General features: G+C 42.5%; 1 protein-coding gene across 9 annotated transcripts in view; it reads right to left on the reverse strand.

Moving 5' to 3' along the window:
- The window catches only part of CDC27 (cell division cycle 27), a 31,807-nt gene extending 12,484 nt beyond the window's left edge, over nucleotides 1-19,323 (reverse strand). For 2 of the 9 annotated variants that reach the window (XM_075775354.1, XM_075775357.1), the window contains exons 1-10: nucleotides 19,068-19,322; nucleotides 13,171-13,246; nucleotides 9,756-9,903; nucleotides 7,505-7,630; nucleotides 6,443-6,540; nucleotides 5,776-5,930; nucleotides 5,449-5,663; nucleotides 4,641-4,755; nucleotides 1,063-1,178; nucleotides 535-634 (exon numbers count right to left, since the gene is read on the reverse strand). In XM_075775354.1, the coding sequence (XP_075631469.1) occupies nucleotides 535-634; nucleotides 1,063-1,178; nucleotides 4,641-4,755; nucleotides 5,449-5,663; nucleotides 5,776-5,930; nucleotides 6,443-6,540; nucleotides 7,505-7,630; nucleotides 9,756-9,903; nucleotides 13,171-13,246; nucleotides 19,068-19,094 (1,176 nt within the window). In that variant the 5' untranslated portion in view covers nucleotides 19,095-19,322. Of the gene's footprint in view, nucleotides 1-534; nucleotides 635-1,062; nucleotides 1,197-4,640; nucleotides 4,756-5,448; nucleotides 5,664-5,775; nucleotides 5,931-6,442; nucleotides 6,541-7,504; nucleotides 7,631-9,556; nucleotides 9,604-9,755; nucleotides 9,904-13,170; nucleotides 13,247-16,870; nucleotides 16,901-19,067 lie in introns of those variants that run through there. The other 7 variants (XM_075775351.1, XM_075775350.1, XM_075775356.1 and 4 more) reach the window with 6 other exon arrangements.
- Between the last annotated feature and the right edge of the window lie 3,196 nt (nucleotides 19,324-22,519).

Genomic DNA, 22,519 nt, shown 5'->3' on the forward strand with positions numbered 1-22,519 from the left:
TTAAAATTAAGTGTACAGACATTTAGTAACTTCACTGAACCTTTAGTAGTTCATTTTTAAACAGCAAACATTCACGCCATCTAACTACAGTCCATGAGTATTTGCACTTTGGTTTCTGCTCCATTGTTTGAAGAGCAGAAAACCAATATAAAAACAACTTTGTTTTGGAAAAAAACCCCCATTTTTTTAAATTGAAAAATTCATTTTTCAATAAACATATCTGAACAACCCAACCACTTTATCAAATGGGTTGACAGCTAGCAGCACCACTGCATTTGTCAACCCAGTGTGTCTCTTTGGTTTTGTTCATGATATTCTTCCTCATCCTATTTTAGTTGAGCACTCAAGAGCTTAAAAAAAACCCAACACGTTACGGCATCATGACATGTTTTGTAGAGGCAGATGTTTCATAAATGCTGCTCATTATAGAACCTGTTCTTAAGCTGCTAGAATTGCTATGCACATGGGGAAATTGTTAGTGCAGCAGCATGGGTAAGAAACCCAAAAGTTTGCAAAATGCATAAAGTTTGTTACCTTTGTTGTAGAGCTATCGCTAGTAAACAGGCGAGAGCTTCTTCGAGGCAGTGCGTTTGGTGGAGCAGCAATTGTTGGGCTCAATACCTGAGGTGTCGTACTGAAAACAAACGGCACATTAATAACTAAAGTTCTTCACTCCATTTTTATTAAAAAAAGCTTTTACCTTTGTTTTGAACAAAAATGCTCAAGTGCTATAGCACAAATAGATTTATTTTTTTCATTCCTTGAAATAGGACTACCTGCTGCACGTTAAGAACACAAGCAGAATTTCCTTCCAGCTACCTTCTCATTTACTGATGAAATAGGCTAACTGCAAAGGAGATTTTAAACAGACCAACCACCACGCACGAGCTTCTTAGTTATCCACTGCAGTTATTTTACCTAACAAAATATACACTTCTTCCTCATCCAAAGAGGAGTTCTGCAGGAACACTCACACAGGTTGGGCAAATAAAGCACTACTTCCCTTCAAGAAAGGGGATGCAAATGGTAATACCAAGATGATATTTTTGTTTTTTCCCCTACCTTGTCTGTGGGCCAGAGCTCTGTGTTTGTGCAACAAGAACTGGAGTGACTTCCCGGCTATTTCCGCTCTGTGAGAAGACAGATTTTGTTCCAGCTTGGCTTATCCTGCTGACAGTCTGCATAACACAAAATTTCTACAGGTTTGTTATTATGTCACTAAGAAGTCTCAATCTCTGCTGTATCAAACCAGATCCATTCTGCCTATCAAACACTGCATGAAGGAGGACAAATACAGGATAAATATAGATTCTTTCAATAAAGGGTGGGGGTCCTCATCCAAGGAAGGCCCATTGAATGCATTTCTCTTTCTACCTGTTAAAAAGCCAGTAACACTGAGTTTATGAACTCCATGCATGTTATGTGAAAGATATAAAATCTCCATCTAGTGGCAAGAAACTATATGTCAAGATGTTTGTGCAAGAATAAAAGGGAATGAAAATGTGTCGTATTTAAAGTTCCTTCTCCACAGAAAGTTGTACAAAATACAACCAACCATGGAAAGAAAAATATTTTTGAATATTACAATCGCATCCAGAAGCCTTTCACCATTAACACCTCATTGAGGTGCTCACTGTACAGCATCTGAGCCTGCTACTCCCATTTAGCATACCTGTTCATAGCATAAATCAGTATTTCACAAATTAAATCATCACTGCATGAGCCTTTGCAGCAGATATAGGAAAAAAAAATGCTTCATCAAAAAGGGACCTGCATTATGCATTGAAAGTTAATAGGCAGATACTGACAGTCGAGTTAACACGGAGCAAGTTATTACATGTCAGCTGAGCAACACTGTGCACATGCACATTTTTAGTACCTTTTATTTGCCACAGGTTACAAGCATGTAACATGACTTAGCACCAAAACACTCTTGTAGCTCTCTGAAGACGTATGAAGATAAAACATGTACTTCAATGCCTACCCTGGAACAGCTGAGGTGTGGGAACTTAGAGCTGTGATAACTTGACTGTGAATCTGAGACCCAAGGAACAAGTTCAGATAGAAATTTGTTGTCCAATATGCAGACTTCCTGTAAAGGATTCAGAACAAGTCCTCTCCCTGCTTTTTAAAGAAAGCTTAAACCCTATCCTTCTGCCCACTCCAGGGACACTAGCATTCAACTCTGATGGCTGTTTGGAAGAGATGTTCTTTAAGACACTGGAAATCAGCAAGCAGGATCAATGACAGCACAAGCAACACCAGTTTATGCGTTATCTGACTTCTAATGTTTTTGTCCTTCCCTTCCTTTCTTAGTTTCTTTGTTATCAGAGGACAGTTTAGGTAGCCAGCAAGCAAGCTTGCCCACTCAGAAAGCCTTTGGATCCATCCTAATGTTTCATTCATTTACGTAAGTGTTTCCTAGGAAACTGCCTCCGTTAAGTCATGCACATTCTAGCCACAGCTACACTAAACCTTTTCTAAGTTGGCAATTTGAAGAGCAGAAGTGAAACTGGCCAAGTAATTACTTGCATTGGACAAAGCATGCATCAGAATTTGGAGCTGTTTATTAAAATGTATTAAATATTTGTGTTTAGGTAGTAGCACAGATGCATCTGAGCAAAAAACATATGCATGGATTAGCAAGATTTACACCTCAGTGCTGTTGTGCCATACCTAGCAAAGCAACACAGCAGCAGCAACTACGACTTGATTCCCCAACACTTTTCATCTATCATGCAGTACACACGTGAGATTAAATGAAGATGAGAACTACACTGAAGAGCTGCGCTTTGCTAACTATTTAAGTTTTTCAGACTCATGACAATTTCCCTTCCTACATATGCACCGTCCACCACAAGTCAGTGTTTTCCACTACACCACGGAAAACTGGTTGGTCCTGAGCAACTACAGGATGGGAATGGGATCAGCCAGACGAAGCATACTTCTAGTAGACTCTTTTAACATAGTCAAACCCCAACAGAACAAAGGCAAAAAATAAATAAGGCGGCAAGACTAAGAACTGATAGAAAGTGTTGCAGTAATGACACATCTAGAGACGGAGTACCATAATGGCTTGGGCAATGAAATTCCAGAGTTTCCAGTCACAAGCTTCAGAAGGCCATCCAAAGGAAAAGAGTTATCTGCTTACCAGCTTTTATTCTTTTACATACTGGGCCAATGAGAGAAGACAAACACATTTTTTAACAACTCCAAATTTTCACTTAGAGAATGGCACAGCAAGTTGAGCCCCAACCAATTTGCCCAGAGCATCAAAGGTGGAAATTCAAGTTCTACTTTTTGAAGAATTCAACACTATTTGCACTGAGCTTTATTTTAGAAGAACTGGCCACCTATAAAAAACAGTAGCATCCCTCATGTAATTTCCAGATTTACTAAAAATACAAGGAAAAATCCTCAGGTTTTTTGTTTTTAGAAAGGAATGAGTGGTTCTTCAACTGTCACCAACATTCCACCTCTCATTTATCACTATGGCAACTATGGCAGTTTCTTACAGAGTAAAAAAGACAATTTTTCACTTCCTCTACACAAGACATAGCTGAGTGAAACAGCATCATTCTATCAGTACAGCCCTCCACAGGCTACCAGCAGTATTTTAATTACTCAGATCTGCAAACTAGAATTCAAGCACTGCTTGCAAGAAAGCAGTAGCTTCAGCTCACTTGAGGCTTCTAGGATTATTTGAAGTCATCCCTGAAAATGCATTAATTTAAAAAACTCTTAACGTGAAGACTCCAAGTTTGGACTGTCTTCAGACTCCACTTTGCACACTGAAGAGTTATGAATCCTTTGTTGTTTAGAAACCTTAGTGTTTGTACGTTCCCCTCTGATGGCAGGTGGACAGAAGATACTGCACCTTCTTCAGGGTGCCTCTAGCAACACCAGCTAGGCAGTCTGCACATGCCTGTGCATTTTGGGTGGGCGAAAAAGGGCTTATTTAGAAATAGAAGACTATTGCTTATAAAAGTTGAGAAAACAAAAATCTGTTGCTAGCCAAAGGAAGTGACACGCTAAGCTGAAAATATTTACAACACAGATGTCTTTACTTGAGATACGGTGTATTTTTTTCTTAGCTGAAAAGAAGAATTTCAAAATAAAAAAAAACTATTGAGGCTTTAGAAACCATTGTTTCAATGTAATGGGCTATTCTACAATGAATTTTAACTAACACTTCAGAAAATTCTAAAAAGTTGTGTCAGGGAAATACCTGACCAGTTGTACTCAAATTAATCTGCTCCCCTCACCCCCAACCTTGCTAACCTATAAATACACATGAGCTGGTGAACAATATTTCACTGCATTAAATAATTGTTAGTAAGAGCAGATTTAAAAAAAACACACCAAAAAACCCCACGCTTTGTAGACAAATTAGACATAAATTTAATTCTCGCTTAATTAACTCAAGCCATTTCCACAACTACAGGAGGCTGCAATCAGTTCTACACTCAAATTGTTTTTCATAACAAGTTTTGTAAACAGTGGATAAGTTGTGTTCTCCTCACTGTCAGCACAATTCAGCTCATGTACAGTGTTTTTTATCTGCATTATGGTTTCTTCTTTAAAGTACACTGCAATGTGAAATTCCTAGAACAGCAGTCACGTTCTAGAATGCAAGATACCTTCTTTGAAGGTGCTCCTGTGGATGGCACATCAATTACAGAAGAAGAGTTCGTGTAGTTTTGTAAATATGATCCATCTCCAGGGCTTGGGGTTTCTAGTGGCAAAATTCCAAAGCTGAGAACAAAACAAAGAGGAAGGGTCAATGTCTGAATGTTAGACCATGAGAGTCAGCCTGATTCCATGGTTAAAACAGAGCCTCAGATGATAAACTTTGTTTCAGAGCTACTTCATTGATTTATGTTAACCCTCTAATATCTTACAACCCTTATCTATAAGAGACACTTCAATAGAAAGTATTCTTATTTCCAAAATTGAGAAATGCAGAACTTTGCCTGCCTGCAGAATAACTAACAGACACAGACCATCCAAGTATTAGTGGCTTGTACTATAACACTATTTCAACAAGATGGCATATAGGACAGAGCATGTATTTACAGGCTCTTTAGAAGAGAGCTATTCTTCAAGGAAAGCTCTTAAACTTTATTATGAAAAGCTACTCTTATTCCTAAGAGGTGTATTCCTTTAAAGATTTTTTCCAGTGGGAACATCACAATAAGCAGTGTAGTAAATCAACCCTCTCTTCTAATCAAAAATACCAACTGCTTATGTTTTTTTAACAGGAGATGAACACCAGGACCAAGAGCAGTTACTGATGTCATTTAGCTTTTGCTTCTACAGCATTATTTATAATATGCTATCAACATGCATGTTCAAGTATGTTGTGCAGCAGACATGTTTCCTGTTTCAAATCACAAACATTATGAACAGCACAGCTGTAGACAGAAATTGTCTATCTCAAGGACTTACCTTGGAGTTAGTGGGCTCAAAGCTGCAGGTCCCCCCAGTAAACTCCGGCCAGTTTTTGGTTTATTTTGAGCCTGTTTAGACAGTATGGCAGTTCCTGACCCAAGAGGGACTGCATCAGGTGAAATTACAGCTGAATCAATGTAAGACATAGAAGAATCAGTGTTCAAGGAGGAGTATTTTGAATTGGAGGATTCTAGGTTGATTCTGTTCAACTCCTGAGAAATGGAAGACAGCCGTTAGATACTCACACAGTGTAATTTCTAACTAGTATTTTTTCAGTTAAGCTGGAAAGACTGCTTTAAAGACAATGATTTTAGCAAAACTCACAATTGTGTCTTGCGGCGTTTCCATAAGGACAGTCTCAGGCTGTCTATGGGATATGTTGTGATTGGATACCAACGTTGTGCAAGTGTTAGGCAGACAGCTGCTGAAGTTCTGTAAAGATGTTAATTTAAATGTTTGGTCAGGGTCTGGTTTTTCACCTGTGAGATTGGAAGGAGATTTAAATAGTTATTTCTGAATCTATACACTGAATAGTCAGTCTGAAATAAGGATGACAGGGGACAAAGTATTTTAGAAGGGGTAGTTTTTTCATTGTTTTAAAGCCCCTTATGCTAAATCAAAAGTGTTCTTCCACAAAACCCTGGACAATTAGTTTTATTAGAAAAGACTTGCTTTTTACATTAGAAACTACACTTCTGAGAATAAGGGTCTACTAATTGTTAGTTGGAAAACATATAGTATTGTTAAATCCAAAAATGTCTACGTAGTGAAAATAGAAGAAACAAGACAAAAGCTGTAAACACTGGCAAGTATTTTAAATGCATTATTGCTCACAAAACCACTCTCAAAGAATTCTGCTGGCATTTTCCTTACCTAGCTCTGGACAACGAGTAAAACAACCCTTGCCACATGGCAATGACAAATCAGAAAGCTTGGCATAACCAGAAACGTAGAAAACATCTTCACTAGTAAAACAGTTCTGCATACTTACCTATTTCACATAGCGATTCAAAAGGGGACCAGAGGAAAGGATTTAAACTAAGGCTCTTTTGGTAACATTCAGATCCTTTGGCAAGCCGGTCTGTCTTACTGCAAAAAGAACGTAACCGTTTACAGGAAAACTTAAGAATAGCGCTTTTGTTCAAGATAGCTTTTCAGAAGAGGAGTTGCAAAATAAAAACCATGTTGAGAGTCACAGCAACATTCTTCATTTTCCAAGCCACAGAGTAGTATGTCAGATAACTTCAAAAAAGCTCAATATTTAGACACAGATGAAAGTTACTCAGTTACAGTCCTCAAAAAAAGTTACATAAGCACTAGTATAGCTTAGGAATTTTCGTTTTGGAAAAATGCTGTTCTTTGCAACAGTTTTTTCTTTTTTGCAAACAGCAACCTGATCTCTAGACCTCCCGCCATTTTAAATACCTATGGATAATATTTTTGCATATAAATTAGGAGCCAAATGGAACATCTAGGTATCTGGCTACAAAGATGCTTCTTCTGAAATAAATTTTTTTGAGAACAGGTATACTGGGGAAGAATCCAAGAACCCCACTATACCTATTCAATCTGTTCACATTTACTGAAACCTTTCTTGCATCCAGGCGAAAGCAAAACACTTAAATTTCTAAAGTTATTCTGACTGGCAGTCCTCAAAACTTTCATTTGCAGGTTATAGCTATACATCTATAAAATAGATACAGAAAAATCAAAGTGGCAACACCGAGAAACAGGCCTTGGGAGTTTCTCTTAGGGAAGAGCACAGAACAAATCCAAAGGTATTTAAAAAAAAAAAGTACTCTTGGACTACATGCTTAACCTGGAAAAGAGGAATTTGTGTTTTCAGTCAGAACCTCTGGGTGAAAGACAAACCATTCTGGCATCAGATGGCTTCCAGAACTATCTACCTGCATTTATCATACTCTGAAATTGTGCAGGCCATATAACCCAGAGACAGGTGTACCCTGTGGTGACTAAGAATATATTTGACTAAAATCGGGCTTGGTCAAATAAAAAACCCCAAGCTTAGTAGACAAAATAAAAAAAACATTACCAGTAGACATGTCCCAGTAAGGAGAGTGTAAAGCATGCAGAGTCACCAAACTCCATAACAATGTCATCATGGCTTTTCTGTTTATTCAACACTCCACCAGATAAGATCTGCTCTCCTTCTGCAAGCCTTTTTAAAAAACAAGAGGTTTAAAGGGGTTACAAGGCTCACAGTATTGGTAGTCCAGTGTTTTCACCCTGCTGCAAACAAAAACAGAAATCCACTGTCAGTGTTCGCAAGTTTCAAACCACATACAAACTAGTTCCTGCAAATGAATTTTAATTGGATTCCTCTAGCAACATGGAGGTACGCAGTACTCTGAAGCTGAACATCTCTACTGGGAAGGAAGAAAAACAAAACAAACCTCCAAACCCACACCACTCCAAAACCAGAGACACATAATACAACGTGACTTGTCCAGAAGTGACTAATCTGAAGTAGAATACTAAATGGAGGATCAGAAAGTCATTTTTCAAAGGTACTTTACCTAGCAACAAGCCAAAACAATGCTTAGTTTGGCTTTGTTTCTCAACTAAGAAATACAATCCATAAGGCTCTACGCATTCAGTTAAGATCCAACACTGGGATTTGGCAGAGAGTTTGGATTTTAATGCTTTGCTTCCTTGCAAGAGGGGCTCAAAAGGAGAACAAAGGCTCGGTTTGCACCTACTACACCTGCAGTGAGCAGCACTGCTCACATGGAATGGGCTACTCACTGTTAGGCTTGAAAATTACTTTATACAACATCTGGGGACAGAAAGCATTCTTCTGGCATTTGAGAGAGACACCTGCATAAACAAATCATCTCTTCTTGCCTCTACTTGAAATTATACTTGTAGGTAGATGTTTCTATCAGTATAGACCATTCCCACAAGAAAATAAGGTACATCTGTGTAAGTGAGCTCATATAATTGTAATAGCAATGACAGTTAAATTTAACAAATGTTAAAGAATATGTTTAAGAAGTCCCACCTAACTGAAATAATTTCAGAAGCTGATGTACTATATGCACACACCAGACTTTGTAAAAGCAAGGGAGGGAATGATCAGCTTCAAATTTATTCCACTGGGGCCTTTCCAAGTAGAGCATTATTTCCCTTTCAGCAGAAGATGCAAAAAACCCCTGTATCCTAATAGCTCCACAAGTGTTAAAAGAGCGCCAAAAGAAAACACAGCAAGTCAAGACATCCTCGCTACTCTAAAGATGTCAAAGGACTTGCCTACTAAAGAGAGGATCAAAGACTAAGGAGCTTCTACTGCTGCCTCTGGAGACACCTGCATTTTGGTTATATGTTGCAAGCAGGATCAAGAATCCTGCAAAAGAATCGCATCATCCTGTGTGAAATGCCAAACATCACATTACCTAGTCTAAAGAAATTAAACTTTTTTTTGGTCATTGAAAGAGGGCCACTCAAAATGCAAAAAAAAAAGCCACAAGACATAACCACAAGCTGTTTTGTAGAGACATTTAAGCTTCTGTAAAGAACACCCCACAGTATTTAAAGTTTTTTTGAACAAAAGTTTTTGCTTTTCTTGGTGCCTCATCCTCTCCATTCTGGACCTCAGCCAGACATCGTTTCCTACATTTATGCTGAAAGGTCTACATAGAAGTGAAATACCCTCATTAACAAACTCTCAGGGCATTATGGCCTGTAGCTGGAGCAATTTCATTATATACTCTTGCTGTTAGATGCCAGAAAACCAGCAAGATACCTTGACAAGGATGTAGTAGCATCAAGGTTAATTTTGATGTTGAATACAGTTTGGATGTGGATTCAAGGTGGGGTTGCTGGGGGTTTTTAAAAACAGATTTCTGTCTGCCATTTTTTCCCTCACCCACCCACTAGCAGTAACCGGGTAAGAGGAGCAAGCTTGCTATTTGAAGTCACCTATCCATTAAATTCATACTGGACACACCTAATGAAATAAGCAAAGTATAAGAGAAACACAAAACCAAAACAAACACTTCCCAGAGTGGACTCCTTGAGTCATCTCAGCAATCAATGTTTTCTCCCCCTACACAGCTTGACAACTCCTTTGTAAGTTATTCAATACCTTTTAGAGGTTTCTGCAATATGGGCTAATGTTCGTTAGGTCCATATCTGAAAGCAAAATGAATTGAACTTATAACAATCTTTAGAGCTGAAGGACCAAGGAATTACTAGTTTATGCAATATGACAGCTTTCAAAAGAGAAATCCAAACAAAAAAAAGTGCATTTGTAACCCTAGACAGAACTTAAAGGATTTACTTACTTGCTGAGGTCAACACAACATTTTGCAAGCAGGTATTTACATTGTGGGGTTGTACAGCTGTGCCCCTTGAGGAGCCTGTATGCTTTATAGGCCTTTCCTGAGCGGTAGTAACACGTTGCCAGTAAAAACAGTGCTTCTTCTGAATGTACTAAAAAGAAAAAAAAAAGAAAAATCATCAGTTGGTTGTTCACCATTTTGATACAAGGAATTTAGGGGCAGAGGGTAAAAGCCAGCTAGGAACAAGGTACAAGAAAACAAGTATTGATATTTTAGAAATTCATTACTGAATGAAGGACATTTCTTTATTTGTCAGCATATAGCAAACTTCCATCAGATCAACTCTTAACATCTACTGTTGTAAGAGAACTTTGATCCTTCTGACTACCCAATCTAAGTGATAAGCGAGCTTGTTAAAATAACAGCAAGTCAAGCAAAGCTATCATTCCTTGTAGAACAGAGCTACTTTAACAACTCGTTGGCCACACCAACAGTGGCTCTGAGTATCATCACACCTGCTAGTAATACTTTGCACTAACTTAAGCAGTGCATAAACACTGGCACAACAATGGCTGTTAGGAGCTACAAGAACTTTCAGAAGGAAGATCTATTTCAGCCTACGTAGGCTAATTAACAGTTTTAATCCTAATTTCAAGGAATCTTTTCCTGTTTGCCATTTTACTTCTCTTTCTAAAGCACTTGATGTTGTATTGTCACATGACATAGTGGAGCAGATTTTCCAATTTTAATGACTATTAAAGTCAGTCAATTACCAGTCACCTCTACTCCAATATTAAGTCTTGTCCTTTTTGCTGCCTACACATATTATTTCACTGGAAATATGGCTTAACATTACCATTCAGATGCTTTATTTAATGTTGGAAAGTACCAATAGGGACAAGTTCTCCTACAAAACCTCTTCCCAAGCAGAGTCCTCACAAGTTTCTAAATTCTGAATGAAGTAGTCAAGCTTCAGGAAAAATTGTCACTATCTAAACAGACGACAAGAATAATCAAGACCTAAATATTTCCAGTTTCTGCCATAAAGAAGCACTTCCGTTTGATGTCTGCTTCAGCACTTCTTCCATTGCAGAGATGAATTATGTACTGCACTGAGAATGTTCTAGTCAAAGAGCTTGGCATCCAGATTTAAGACTGAGGTCAGACTTGCTGATTTTACTTATGATTACAGCATAAAGGACAGAGCTAACCCATGAAGTAACCTTACTGTAAAGTTATCAGCTGAAACTTTCAATACCAGAGAACGCACTTTTGTCAGGCAACTGAGCTGTGGTGTTAATTCAAGCATTAAACTATGATGGTGTGAAATATCTGTATGACTTCATTTTAACTCTTGTTTTCTGGGCTTTAAGGGGGGGGGGGGAAGTGAGCTATTCAGGTACAGCCATGGTGTCTTATCCTATTCTGCGTACTTCATAAATGTTACACTCAAGTCACCTGTATGCAATGATGTATTTTAAATCAAAGAAAGACTGTTTATAGAGGCAAGCAACTTAAATATCCAAACAATTAAGAAGCCCACATTACTTTATATTTTTCAGAATACACTACCATGAAAATGGAATTCAGCATTAGAAGAAACAATTCTGATGTTTTTTCATCTATCTACATGGAACTCTTCAGAAAAATCAATATGAGCATTATACAAAAACCTCTTTGGGCAACCTGTTCAAATCCTTCACTACACTGAAAACTGACTGGTTTAAAGGCTGTATCATCACCCAGACAGTGACAATGGAAACTGAAGACCCAAAAAGAGGACATTTTATCAGCCATATCCTAAAAATACTAGCAGATTTTTTTTTTTTTAAATTAAAGTTAAATCAATTCTTTCATCCACTAATTTAACACACTTTGAGAGTTCTTGGGAATTAGCAAGCCACAGATGTCCCCACAAGGGCAGTGGACTTAGAAGTTTTCTCAGGGTAAAATCACTACCACTGCTACAGAGCCACTGTATTCAAGTTCAGCAGCTTCTACTCTGCAGTGTAACTACTTATTGTAACCAGAAGGCAGATGTTTTGTTAGCAGTTAATTGCTTGAACCAAGTGACAGCATGCCCGCTGTTCTCTCTCAGCACTGCTGGTCACCAAAAAAAGCTGTTTGAAGTACTCTTGCAGAGCATTATTCTACAAAGATAGCATCAGTATCAAGTCACATCTTTCTCTTGGCTGCTGCAAAAAGTGGATTCTCTTCGTTTCTACATCCTTGGCAATTACCTTCAATCTAGCATTTCCCTGCAGCTCTCAATGTGCTGCGTGCAGGAAGATACGTCATCCCTAAAACACTATTTCCCTCATTCACATCTAGATTATAAGGTTCCATAACATTCTACACAACATTTCCCATTTAAGCACCAGATGGAAACCCCCAGATTTTGTGGGTAGCCTTGACATGAGGAAAAAAAAGTCTTTATTTCTCAAAAGTTGGGTTTGTGCTTCCATTGTTAAGTGCATTGGGGGCACATCAAGCAAAACACTGAAAGCAGAACATTTCATTACAACACACCAAGCACAAAACAGGTTATACAGTTTAATTCACATTATAAGCTCAAGTTGGTTAGCATGAGAAATTATATTATGCTTATATTTCAGCTTAAGGTTGGTTTTTTTTTTTCATGTTAGCGGTTAGGGGACAATACCTTTCAAAATAGAGAAAAGCTGAACAGTAGTATCGAGGAGAAAGAAGTAGAGAAGAACAAAAAGCTTATCTGAGGTCATGGAAAAAAGGTTAAGGAGGAAGGGGACTAGAATACAAAACGAAAGCGGTATTTGGAGGACCCAAGAAAAGTACAGCTTTGTGCTACTGCCGCCTGCTCCCCTGGATCTGACAGCATTATAATGAAGTAACAATTAACAAGAATTCAATAGGAAATACCTATTTCATATGTTCTGATTCTTACTGTCTCAATTTCACTACGCTTTTCTCTCACCATCACAAGATTATCTCTTTCAGCTAACACACCAATCAACATATCTGAACAGCATTATCAGCAAAGACAGCTTTCAATATCAAGACAATTTCTAGAATTTATGTACTGCATCTATCCTCAAATGCCCTTGGAAGACATGCAATGCTTGAAGTTATTAAAAAACCCTCTCTCCCATTTGATACCATACCACAGATCAGTGTTAATACTTATATGCACAACTCTGAGTTTAATTTTTAAGGAGGTTTTACTGTAAAATAACACTGCTGCCGTTACATGATTTGATTTTCCAACCTAATTGCAAGGCATTCTTCCACTTTCCCCAAGCAGAATGTTAAACTTCATTATTACAACAAGAGCAAAATTAAGCAGGACCAGAGGCTCAAGAAAATCCTAAATAAAAATTAAAAAAAAAACAAACCCCACCCACCCCCCAAAATATCAACTTTATATTTGCAAAGTACATACCTTCTGCATATAATCTTTCTGCAAGGAACACTGCATCGCGGTAAGCATAGTGGTTAAGTGCTTGCCATATAGCAGCCTACAAGACAAGAAAATAATCTAAATTTAGAGAGAAGCTTTAAAAATGCAAAACTCATTAGCTCTTGCTGTCAAAAGACAAAGTTCAACTTTGTTTTACTGGACTCATAAGAAAAATGGGGAAGGGTAAACATGCAGGCCAAGTTTTAGTTGTTTCAACTATTAGTAAGGAGACTTAAATAAACCAAAACAACTTAGCACTGAAGTCATGAACCAGTCTAAGAACCAGACTAGAAATCACATCAGTGTCTGTGGTTGTCAGTATAAGACCGCTGTTGAGTAAGTATGGTAAGCATACAGTATCTTCCTTGAGGAGATATCAGTGTTCCCTTAAGAACCAAGATGAACGTGATCCACTGCTTTTTGTTGCAGTGTTTTGTTTGAGTCTTTGCTCATCAGCCACTAATTAGGCTTGTGAGGTATCACACAAGAAAGAATGCAATACAAGTGAGATGGACAAATTGATGTATACAGACATATATGAAGGCAACCTACCCCTGCATTTTGCTCATATACCCTTACTTGGTCAAAACCAGCTACCTGCTTAAGGGTACCATCTTCTTTTTTTCCATGAACACCAAGCTCAAGAGTTTGGGACTCTCAATATTTGTACAGACTTGAAAGATGGCACTACTCCAGTGAAACGCAAATCAAACATACGTGCAGGTGTACAAACTGCATACACCATTAAAGTAGCTGTTATAATTACTTGCACTGCTGTCACCGTTAGCTGAACTACAAGCAAGAGCTGTCCAGCTAAAGAATAGGGCTGGGGTACACAGGTTTCACAACAAACACTACTCAGCCAGTTTTCTTCAGATCAGATTAAAAACTTTCCACCACCTGTAAGAAGAGGAGTGGGGTGGGAAAAGTAATTCCTTTTAAGATGTGTACAGCCTTTCCTCCCCACACCTATTACAAGTGGCAGTGTGCTCACTTATCAGGGTTTGTGTTCTGAGGTTACAGGGTTGGTATGGGGACTGCAGTTCCTTCCCATCTGGCGGTCTTGCTCAAGTTCCAAAGCAGTTTCCCCATCAGCAGCAAACAGCCATTTTGCTGTAGTTTTGTTATTACCAATCCAAACAAGATCTGAGCTTATGAACTCAAGGCGCTGTGGTCTAGTATTTCTCCACTATTCATCAGCAACCAAAGAGAAACATAATTAGCTTCTGATACCTATCAGACACTCCTAAAACTAAAAGAAATCTTCCAGAGCCAAAGAACTAGCTCCCTGTAACGCTATTCCCAGCAGGAAAGGCAAGCGGCAATTTCGTCTAAAAAAAAAAATTTCAAATATCACATAGAGTTACATGTACCATATGCTACTTCTTCCAACACAAACTTGACAAACTCAGGGTGTGAAAAGTGTGTGAGTTCTCTTCACGGGAAGCCTACACAGTCTTCATGAACAGTACACACCAGAGTTTCCAATTACTATATAGATATTATACACAAAATCTCTACAGAGATACTATTTTCTCTATCAGTAGGTCCCAACAATATACTTAAAAAGTCAACAGGTACTTTTAAGCTTGTGTGAAAGTATTTAAAAATGAATTCTCTTAGCTTATTATTGTAATACAAACACCTTATTATTTCTCTCTGGCTGTATTCCACACTCCAGATAAGGCAGACTCGGGCTGAAGTTAAGTGATTACTCCCTTTTACCTTGAAAAGCTCCAAGGCGGTACATTGTTCTGTACATCGCAGACAGCGAGGCACAAAAAAGTACAAGACAGAAGGTGTTAAAATCTTTCAGGCTATACTCAAACTAGAGCAGCCTAAGGTCTCCTTTTTCTCTTGCTCTCAGAAGCAGCTCCTCCTTTACCAAGTCACGAGTGACATTTAGATGAATCTATCCAAGTTGTGCCATCTTCAGGTTAAAAATACTGTCTTTACAGGGATGTAACTCGGCATGCTTATAAAACAAAGGTATGGAGGCAGTGGTGGTGAAATCAATGTCATTTGACTTCTCAAAAAAAAGAGCAAGTTGCCAGAAATGATCTTGCCAAAGGCTAAGAGGTGACACAAGTGATTTTTGGCTATATCGCAGCCACATTATAAAAGTGACACTACCTACTGGCCCAAATAACAATCGTTGCTGAGCAGAGTCCCAGTGAAAGCAAGAAGTCAGCTGGTAGTATCCCTGTTATGTAATACTTGTCATTTTGCAATCCAAAAGGTGCAAGTTGGACTCATGCCTTCAACAGATGAATGTCGAGGACTGGACCCTTGCACATACTTTCCTAAAAGAGCAGGAAGAGGAAAGGAAGGTGACAGGGCATCAGCCATACCTAAACAGTCACAATTTTCTATGAGAACAGGCATCTAAACTACAACTGTCTCAAACTATCGAAAAAGATTTCTCGTGCACCTTTTAGGAACCAAATTTTGGACAGGAACATCAGTCTCTTTATAGAATAATAATATCCTTTGTTCTAGCAGAAGTTCAGTGCATCTACACAGCGTTAGTAGCACATGACAATTGCTAAGCCACACCAGAAAAGTGGTCTGAACCAAAAACTTTGGGGACATTTATCCAACAAAAGCTATTTAAACCCAAAAGACTTCAGAGCAGGACACAGTACAGCCACAAATACAATCCAAACGCAGTCTTAGTTTCCTCCCTATGGTAGTTATCGAACTTTACATGGAACCTGTCAACAGAAACCCAAAGAAGTAGCCTCGTCAAGAGCATGCAAAGCAGCCGAGATACTTTGGTTGCAACATCTCTTCTCAGGGCTACAAACATGGACAGAAGGGAAGGTTCAAGTGGGGTGTTTTAGCATTCTTGCAGACCAGATAAACCTCCGGGTCCTAGTCACTCATTTTAAATATGCATTCACTTGCAAATGCAAAGCAAAAAGGGAATTCCAAAACTACCATACCACCCACAGCTCTGCACCAAAGCATCCTCACAGGAGAGGAAGAAAAAACCAAAACACAACAAACCAGAATCAGACAGGTCCATCTTCTATCCAGAAAGTCCTGTGCATTGTCCAAGTGTCCCTTCATATCTAAGCTAAAGAGCTCGTAAAAGATAGGTGTTCTCTTCTGGCAGTTATATAGCCTTGGAAATTATTTTTGAAGCTTTATAGCCTATTGACACACTAAACAGTTTCTACCGTGATTTAAGACTTCTTCAGGGTGGGCAGAAGGGAAGAGAGTTTTGTGTGACAAGCTGTGCTACGTTTACTAGTTATGCAAACTCTGCCCATTAAATAAGCAACTTTGGTTATAACCACTTATTTGGTGGGTGTTTTCAGCCATGACAGCCGTCTTGGAGTCCAAGCACCGTTCAAGTGGGTCACAGCAGATGATCACCTTGAACAGATAAATTCCAAGGGAAGTGTTCATTTTGTTTCCAAGATGTTTTTCAGAAATATTTGGAAGGCATCCAGTCTGTTTCTCAGCATGTAGGATACAAAGCTTTATGTTTGAACTTAAGAGGTTTAAATTGACCACATCAGGAAGTATGATAAAGGTCTGATGTCTATGTAAGTTCTGGCACTTTTGCTCATATTCAGAGATTAAAGAAGTTTGTAAAAATCTAATCAGTGAACAGGATGCCTTTTGAGACATTAATTTCATGTAATTAAACTCCAACATTTACAAGGCAACGTACACACAGAGATTCCATTATTTATCTATCATGCTTTGCATATCGCAACTGTAAAGATGATTTTTTTTTTCCTGGAATGCTAAGCCCTGTAGACATCTGAAAGGCTGTGAGAGACCAGACAAATAGACAGGAAAAATCTCTGCAATGACAAAAATGAGAAGTAATGTCAACTTTTCCAATCATGTCATTAAAAAAAACATTCAGAAAAACAGAGCTAAGTATGTAGACTCCAGCTAAAAATGGGAATTCAGAAATACAAACCACTTCGCCCAGATGCATACTGCAAAATGGAGACCACTCGCTGGACACATCACACCAGTGAGAAAAACAACCAGAAGCTGGTTTGGAAAGGTCCTGTAGCACAGCAGTCCAATCTCTACGCCACTGCTCACAGCCACGGCACAGACAGGACTACAGCTACAACAGCAGATGCAGGCAGAACGCAAACATTCACCTCATTTTGGATGGTGCACTGGTGGCATCCTTACCATTAAAAGCAACAATATGACTAAGGCCACAACAAATAACAAATCCTAAACTTGCCAGTGTTACTGCAAGCAAGGAATAGCAGCAAAGCTAACAGCAGCAGAACCACTGATAAAGGAATTATTTGGCATTTGAAAGCAGGCAGAGTCCAAATAGATACATTCAACGTAGCAAAGCCTCATCAAAACATCCAAGCCAGTAAGAGCTTAAGAATGGAGAATGACGTTAGAGAGGTCTTTACCTTTCTGAAAAAAGAAAACAAGACTGCACACTTCTATCAGGGAACTCTCAGAATAGCAAATATTTTCCACTTGGTTAGTCTAATTAGCACAGTACCGGAAACATTAAATATTGTTTCCTGTCATTCACTCTGCAATGCATTCTTGCTTCCTTTTCTATTGTAATCCCATGTTTTCCTAGAGTACCCAACTGGTGCAAAACACCAGTCCAGCTCCAAGGGTGACAGCAATAGCATAAGCACGACCACTGCAGAAGAGGAACCAGGTGGCCAAAAGCATTTCCAGCACCACATTGACCCTCGCCCTCAGAGTGGGTGAGCAGAACAGCAGCCTCAGGGACACAAAGCCCTGGTCTACAGGAGTGCCATCACTGTCACCATGATGCAGAGACAGGGTCAGGTCAGCAGGGTGGCCTTCCACCAGAGAAGTCTTTCTTTCCCTCCCACCTTTTCATTAAAGGAAGAGAGCCAAAAGCAAGAATTTTCACTATGTTCATTACAAAAAAAAAATCACGTCCTACAAAGACACAGCGAGAGGTTCCCAGCATAACTAAAAAAAAAACCACCCCACCCTGTTAAAAAGCTAAAATAATAAAAAAAAGTGAACATGAATAAAACAACTGATTAATGAAGATTACAGAATAGTTACAGTAACAGGCATACAAGAAAGGTGAAAAGAAGCAACTCTTAATTCTGTGAATCACACCTTTTGGATGGGAAGACTGAGAACAAGAGCAGGGAGCCCATCAAGGGGAACTGCAGTGAGACTAAAATATGGTAGAAACCCGAAATCTACATTATTTTCTTTCCTAGGTCTCCCATCCATCTGAAGGTACTAACTCCTTGGGAAGAAGAGGCATCCTTCATTTGCACGACACGTACGGAGCCGAGCACGCTGTGAGCATTTAAAAATGAAATAGCAGCAAAGGCAGAAAGGTAAGCGAGATGGAGAGGGAGGTATCAACAGGTCTCCCGGGGGATCTACGGGGGGATCCGAAAGCGCCTTTTCTGGAAGCCGACTCACCGCGGTGCCGCCGGAGACCGACACCTCCTGCGGGGAGGCCGGCTGCCCCCGGGCGGGGGCCCGAAGGGGGCAGAAAGGGCGAGGGCAGCTCGTCCCAGAGGCGCAGGGCATGGGGAAGGGACACACGAAAGAGCGAGGAAGCCCTGCAGCCCCACAGGCTCCCAGCCGGGAGGGTGGAGGAGCCCGGGCTGGCGGTGGAGAGGGGCCGGAGCGCCCTGCGGGCCGGGCCCGCTCCCAACGGCTGAGGGGGCGCCTGGGGCCCGCAGCCCCCCCCCCGGGAGCGGCCCAAGCGGAGCGGGGGCCCCCCTGCCACAGGAGAGGGCCCAGCGGCGGGAGGCCTCCCCCGGGGAGCGGACGACGCGGCGGGTCCGGCTCCCCCCGCCAGGCCGGGCCGGGCCTTGGGGCCTGAGCGCGGCGGCGAGCCCGAGCCCGTGCCGCCCAGGAGTCGGTACCTGGACGGGTTCCTGCAGCACCGTCATCCTGCTCTCCCCGGCCTCGGCCTCCGCCTCCTCCTCGCCAAGCCCGGAGCGGGGCGGCCCCGGCCCCGCCTCAGTGCGTGTCCCGGCGGCGGCGCGGCCCGGCCCGGCCCCAGCTCATTTAAACTCCCAGCGACCGTTACCGGGGCAGGCGGCGGGGAGGGAAGGAACGAGGCCGGCCAAGCGCCGAGTCCGCCCGAAGCTGGCGGCGGAAACACCCGAACCGTCTGCCGGAAATACCCGAAGCCCCGGGCGAAAAGAGCCGAGCGCCGACGGAAAACAGCTGGGAAAGCCCCCCCTAGTCAGCCAGGCGGAAGCGTTTAGGCTGACGGAGCCGCCCGAGCGGAGCCGGAGATAGCCGAGCAGCGCAGCGCGGCGTGAGGCGGCGGGGCGGGAGGGAACGGGCGGATGGCGGCGCCGGGGCGCTGCAGAGCCGCTGTCCCGCTGCAGAGCCGCCGTCCCGGCCTCCCCTCGGTACCCACCGCACGGCAGCCGGGGTTGCACGCTGCCCACACGGGTCGGCTGAGGGGGAATACGGAGCCGTGCGGTTCTGTCCCTCATAGCGGGGCGGGGGGCAGCTGCCTCAGGCCCTCAGCGCGGGCACCCGGCGTGGGGGGGGGGGGGGTTGCGGCGAAACCCCCAGCGCGGCCTGGGGCTCGTCCCTCGAAGCGCCTTTGCACCCATGCATGTAGAAACTTGCACTTTGTACCAAAAAACGGGACTCTGGTGTACTGGCTGCAGTGGCCTGTAAGGAAGGCCAGGCGTCCCTCACGGTGCTGGCCTGCAGCCCCCCTCCCGCCATGCCCGGGGGCCTGTGTGGGCCCGGCCACCGGCGCTGGGCTGTGGCTCGTGGCTCCCTCGTCTCCGGTCCCGTTGCAGGGGGTCAGCGCTGTGCAGGTGCGGTCCCCATCATTGACTGGGGAGTCCTGAGGTTGTGGCTCTCCCCAGGTAGGTGCAACCAAGATCGCCAGGAGTCAAACGGGCAGATTGGGGCGCGGGGGCAAGGAGGTTAATTTGACAATTACAGCTTGAATCTCTTTGCAGGTGCCGGTTTGTCTGACATCTCCTGGCACTGAGTGCGCTCTCTTCCTTGCCCAAAAGGACGTATTGAAGATGCGCCACTAAACTTCAGTTTATTAAAAATACTGATCTATCAATAGCTACTTGCATCTAGCAGAGGCCGTTCTCCAAATCCCTCTGCAGGCTTCCTGTAATAGAACCGCCACATAACGCCACCCCGACACGCGCGCACACCTACACACGGACTCTCTGCTCTCTTGCTCCTTCCCATACCTTTCGCACTTGCACTCAGCTGCCTGAACGACGGATCCTTGCACTGCCTGATACGTGCATGTGGGAGCAGGGGGCCGCATCTTTACATGAGAATAAAAGCTGCGTGACTGGTGCTTATGTTGAAAAGTTGTGTGGAGAGCAGGAGAGCTTGGCCTGCCTGCTTCCCCACTCTCTTTACACATCTTTCTCAGCCTTTCTGAAAAGCGTATTTACAAGTTGGTTATCTCCCCAGTAAATCTGCAGGTGTTAGCTTTCAGGGTGTGAGCAAGTTGGCATGGCAAGGCAACACTTGCTTCAATCCCTGACCTGAGACAAATAACAAAATGGGTCATGGAGCAGTGCTTTCCCCTGGGGATGGATACCTGCTTTGCCGCTGGGTTGACCCGAGTAATTTTGCCGAACATGAAGGGTGTGAACAACATGATACACTGAAGTGTCTGCCTTCCCTAAAGGCCTTTGGCCTCAGATGCTGACAGTGATGGTGGTGATGTGTGTAATGTGTGCGTACGTGGGCCTGGGAGTCCAAGGGACCCTTTCAACAAGCACAATCCATACTCGTCGTCCTCTTCCCGATCTCTCTGCCCTGCCATGTGGGGCTGGTAACTCCTCAGGATGAAAGCTGGCTCCGTCTGTCTTCCATTTCACAGGGCACAGCGCTAACTCTCCTGACATCCAGACCATCTTTGGTATGAGGCTCTGTCTTATCACAGCCTGAGGAGATACAGCCATAGACTCTCCTTGGGGGGGGTTATTTTTACCTCCCCTCAGAGTCCGGGGGGCTCTTAAGTATGTCTGACCTGTAAAAGGACGGTGTTGACTATTGTCTTGGGACATCTTGGTTCATAGAGACTCCTCCAGGCCTGAAGCGCAGGTCTGCATGCAGGGTCACTCGCTGGTGTCCACAGATGCTTTTTATAAATGTCTGTAGACTAAATGTCTGTCCTCGGCTTTTCCAGAGGAGGAGGTGGGGCACGGAGGCACATGTAGAGGTATATAGAGGTAGAGATATAGAGGTATATACTGCGCCTGTTCAAGTGTATCATTCCAACCTGCTTTGGTACAAATCAACTCTGCTTTATCCTAGAGACACAACATGTCCCCAGAGTGCAGCGCGGCTGGTTCTTACCCCGAGGGTGCTTCAAAGGCTGGATTTCACAGCCCTCCCGTTTTTCTCTAGCTCTATTGTCTTTCACTGCTCTCTTTCTGTCTGTCTCTTTGCAAGAGCCTCTTTGGTTTTAATTTACAGTGTCATTCCTGTCTACAGAGAAGCTGGAGGCTCAAATACAAGGCTTGTACTCTGCGTATAGGAGGGAGAGTGCAGCCTCTTGGCTTGCCAGGGCAGGAATATCACAGCTAGCAGGGCCCCTGGTCTCTGCTATGGATTTCCTCTGCAAGTTCGGGCAGGTCCCCCGCCTCTCCTCTGCTCGGTTCCTCTCTGCAACAGCACGTTCCTCTGCAGGAGCCAATGCCACGGTGGTGGCAAGGGCAAACGTGACCCTGGAGCGAGCGTGCAGCAAGCAGCGTCCTTTCTCACCTTGTCACCGTGGTCCTTTAACAGGTTAAAACCCAGCTAGTACATTAAAGACGCGAGATGCCCAGATTCTCCCTAATGGAAGCTGTAGAAATACCACAGACAGAAGCTAAAATCTAATCTTGCGTCTATAAACAGCTTATGTTGCTTTTTATGAGCATTTGAATCAAGCAGTGGGAATTGAAAGCAGCTGTTACTCAGTCACTGCTCAGAAAGGAGCAAGTGGCAGCTGAAATCAACCACATTGGAGCAAAACGCCTTCAATTTCTAGTCAAAGTCACAGAGCGAGGACATTGGAATAAGGAACAAATGAAAGAAAAGTGTTTTCTGCTCCCAGCTGTTCTGGTGATGGGAGGGCTGAGTTATGTCATGAATTATTCACCACTTGTAATGATGCTATGACGATTTTTTTGCAGGTAGGAAGAGGGAGAGAGCCAGCAGCTTGCATCGCACAGCCCCCGGACAGCTTCTGGCTGCGAACACACCATCTGCCTGGAGAGGAACCGGCCAGGGAGCCCTGTCCTGGCTGGGCTCCATCCCAGGCAGGACACTACCCGCACCCCAGGGACCTGCCATCCCGCGCCGTGACGGTGGAGGTGTGACC

This window comes from Balearica regulorum, chromosome 24, assembly GCF_011004875.1.
Source record: "Balearica regulorum gibbericeps isolate bBalReg1 chromosome 24, bBalReg1.pri, whole genome shotgun sequence".
Lineage (NCBI taxonomy): Eukaryota > Metazoa > Chordata > Aves > Gruiformes > Gruidae > Balearica > Balearica regulorum.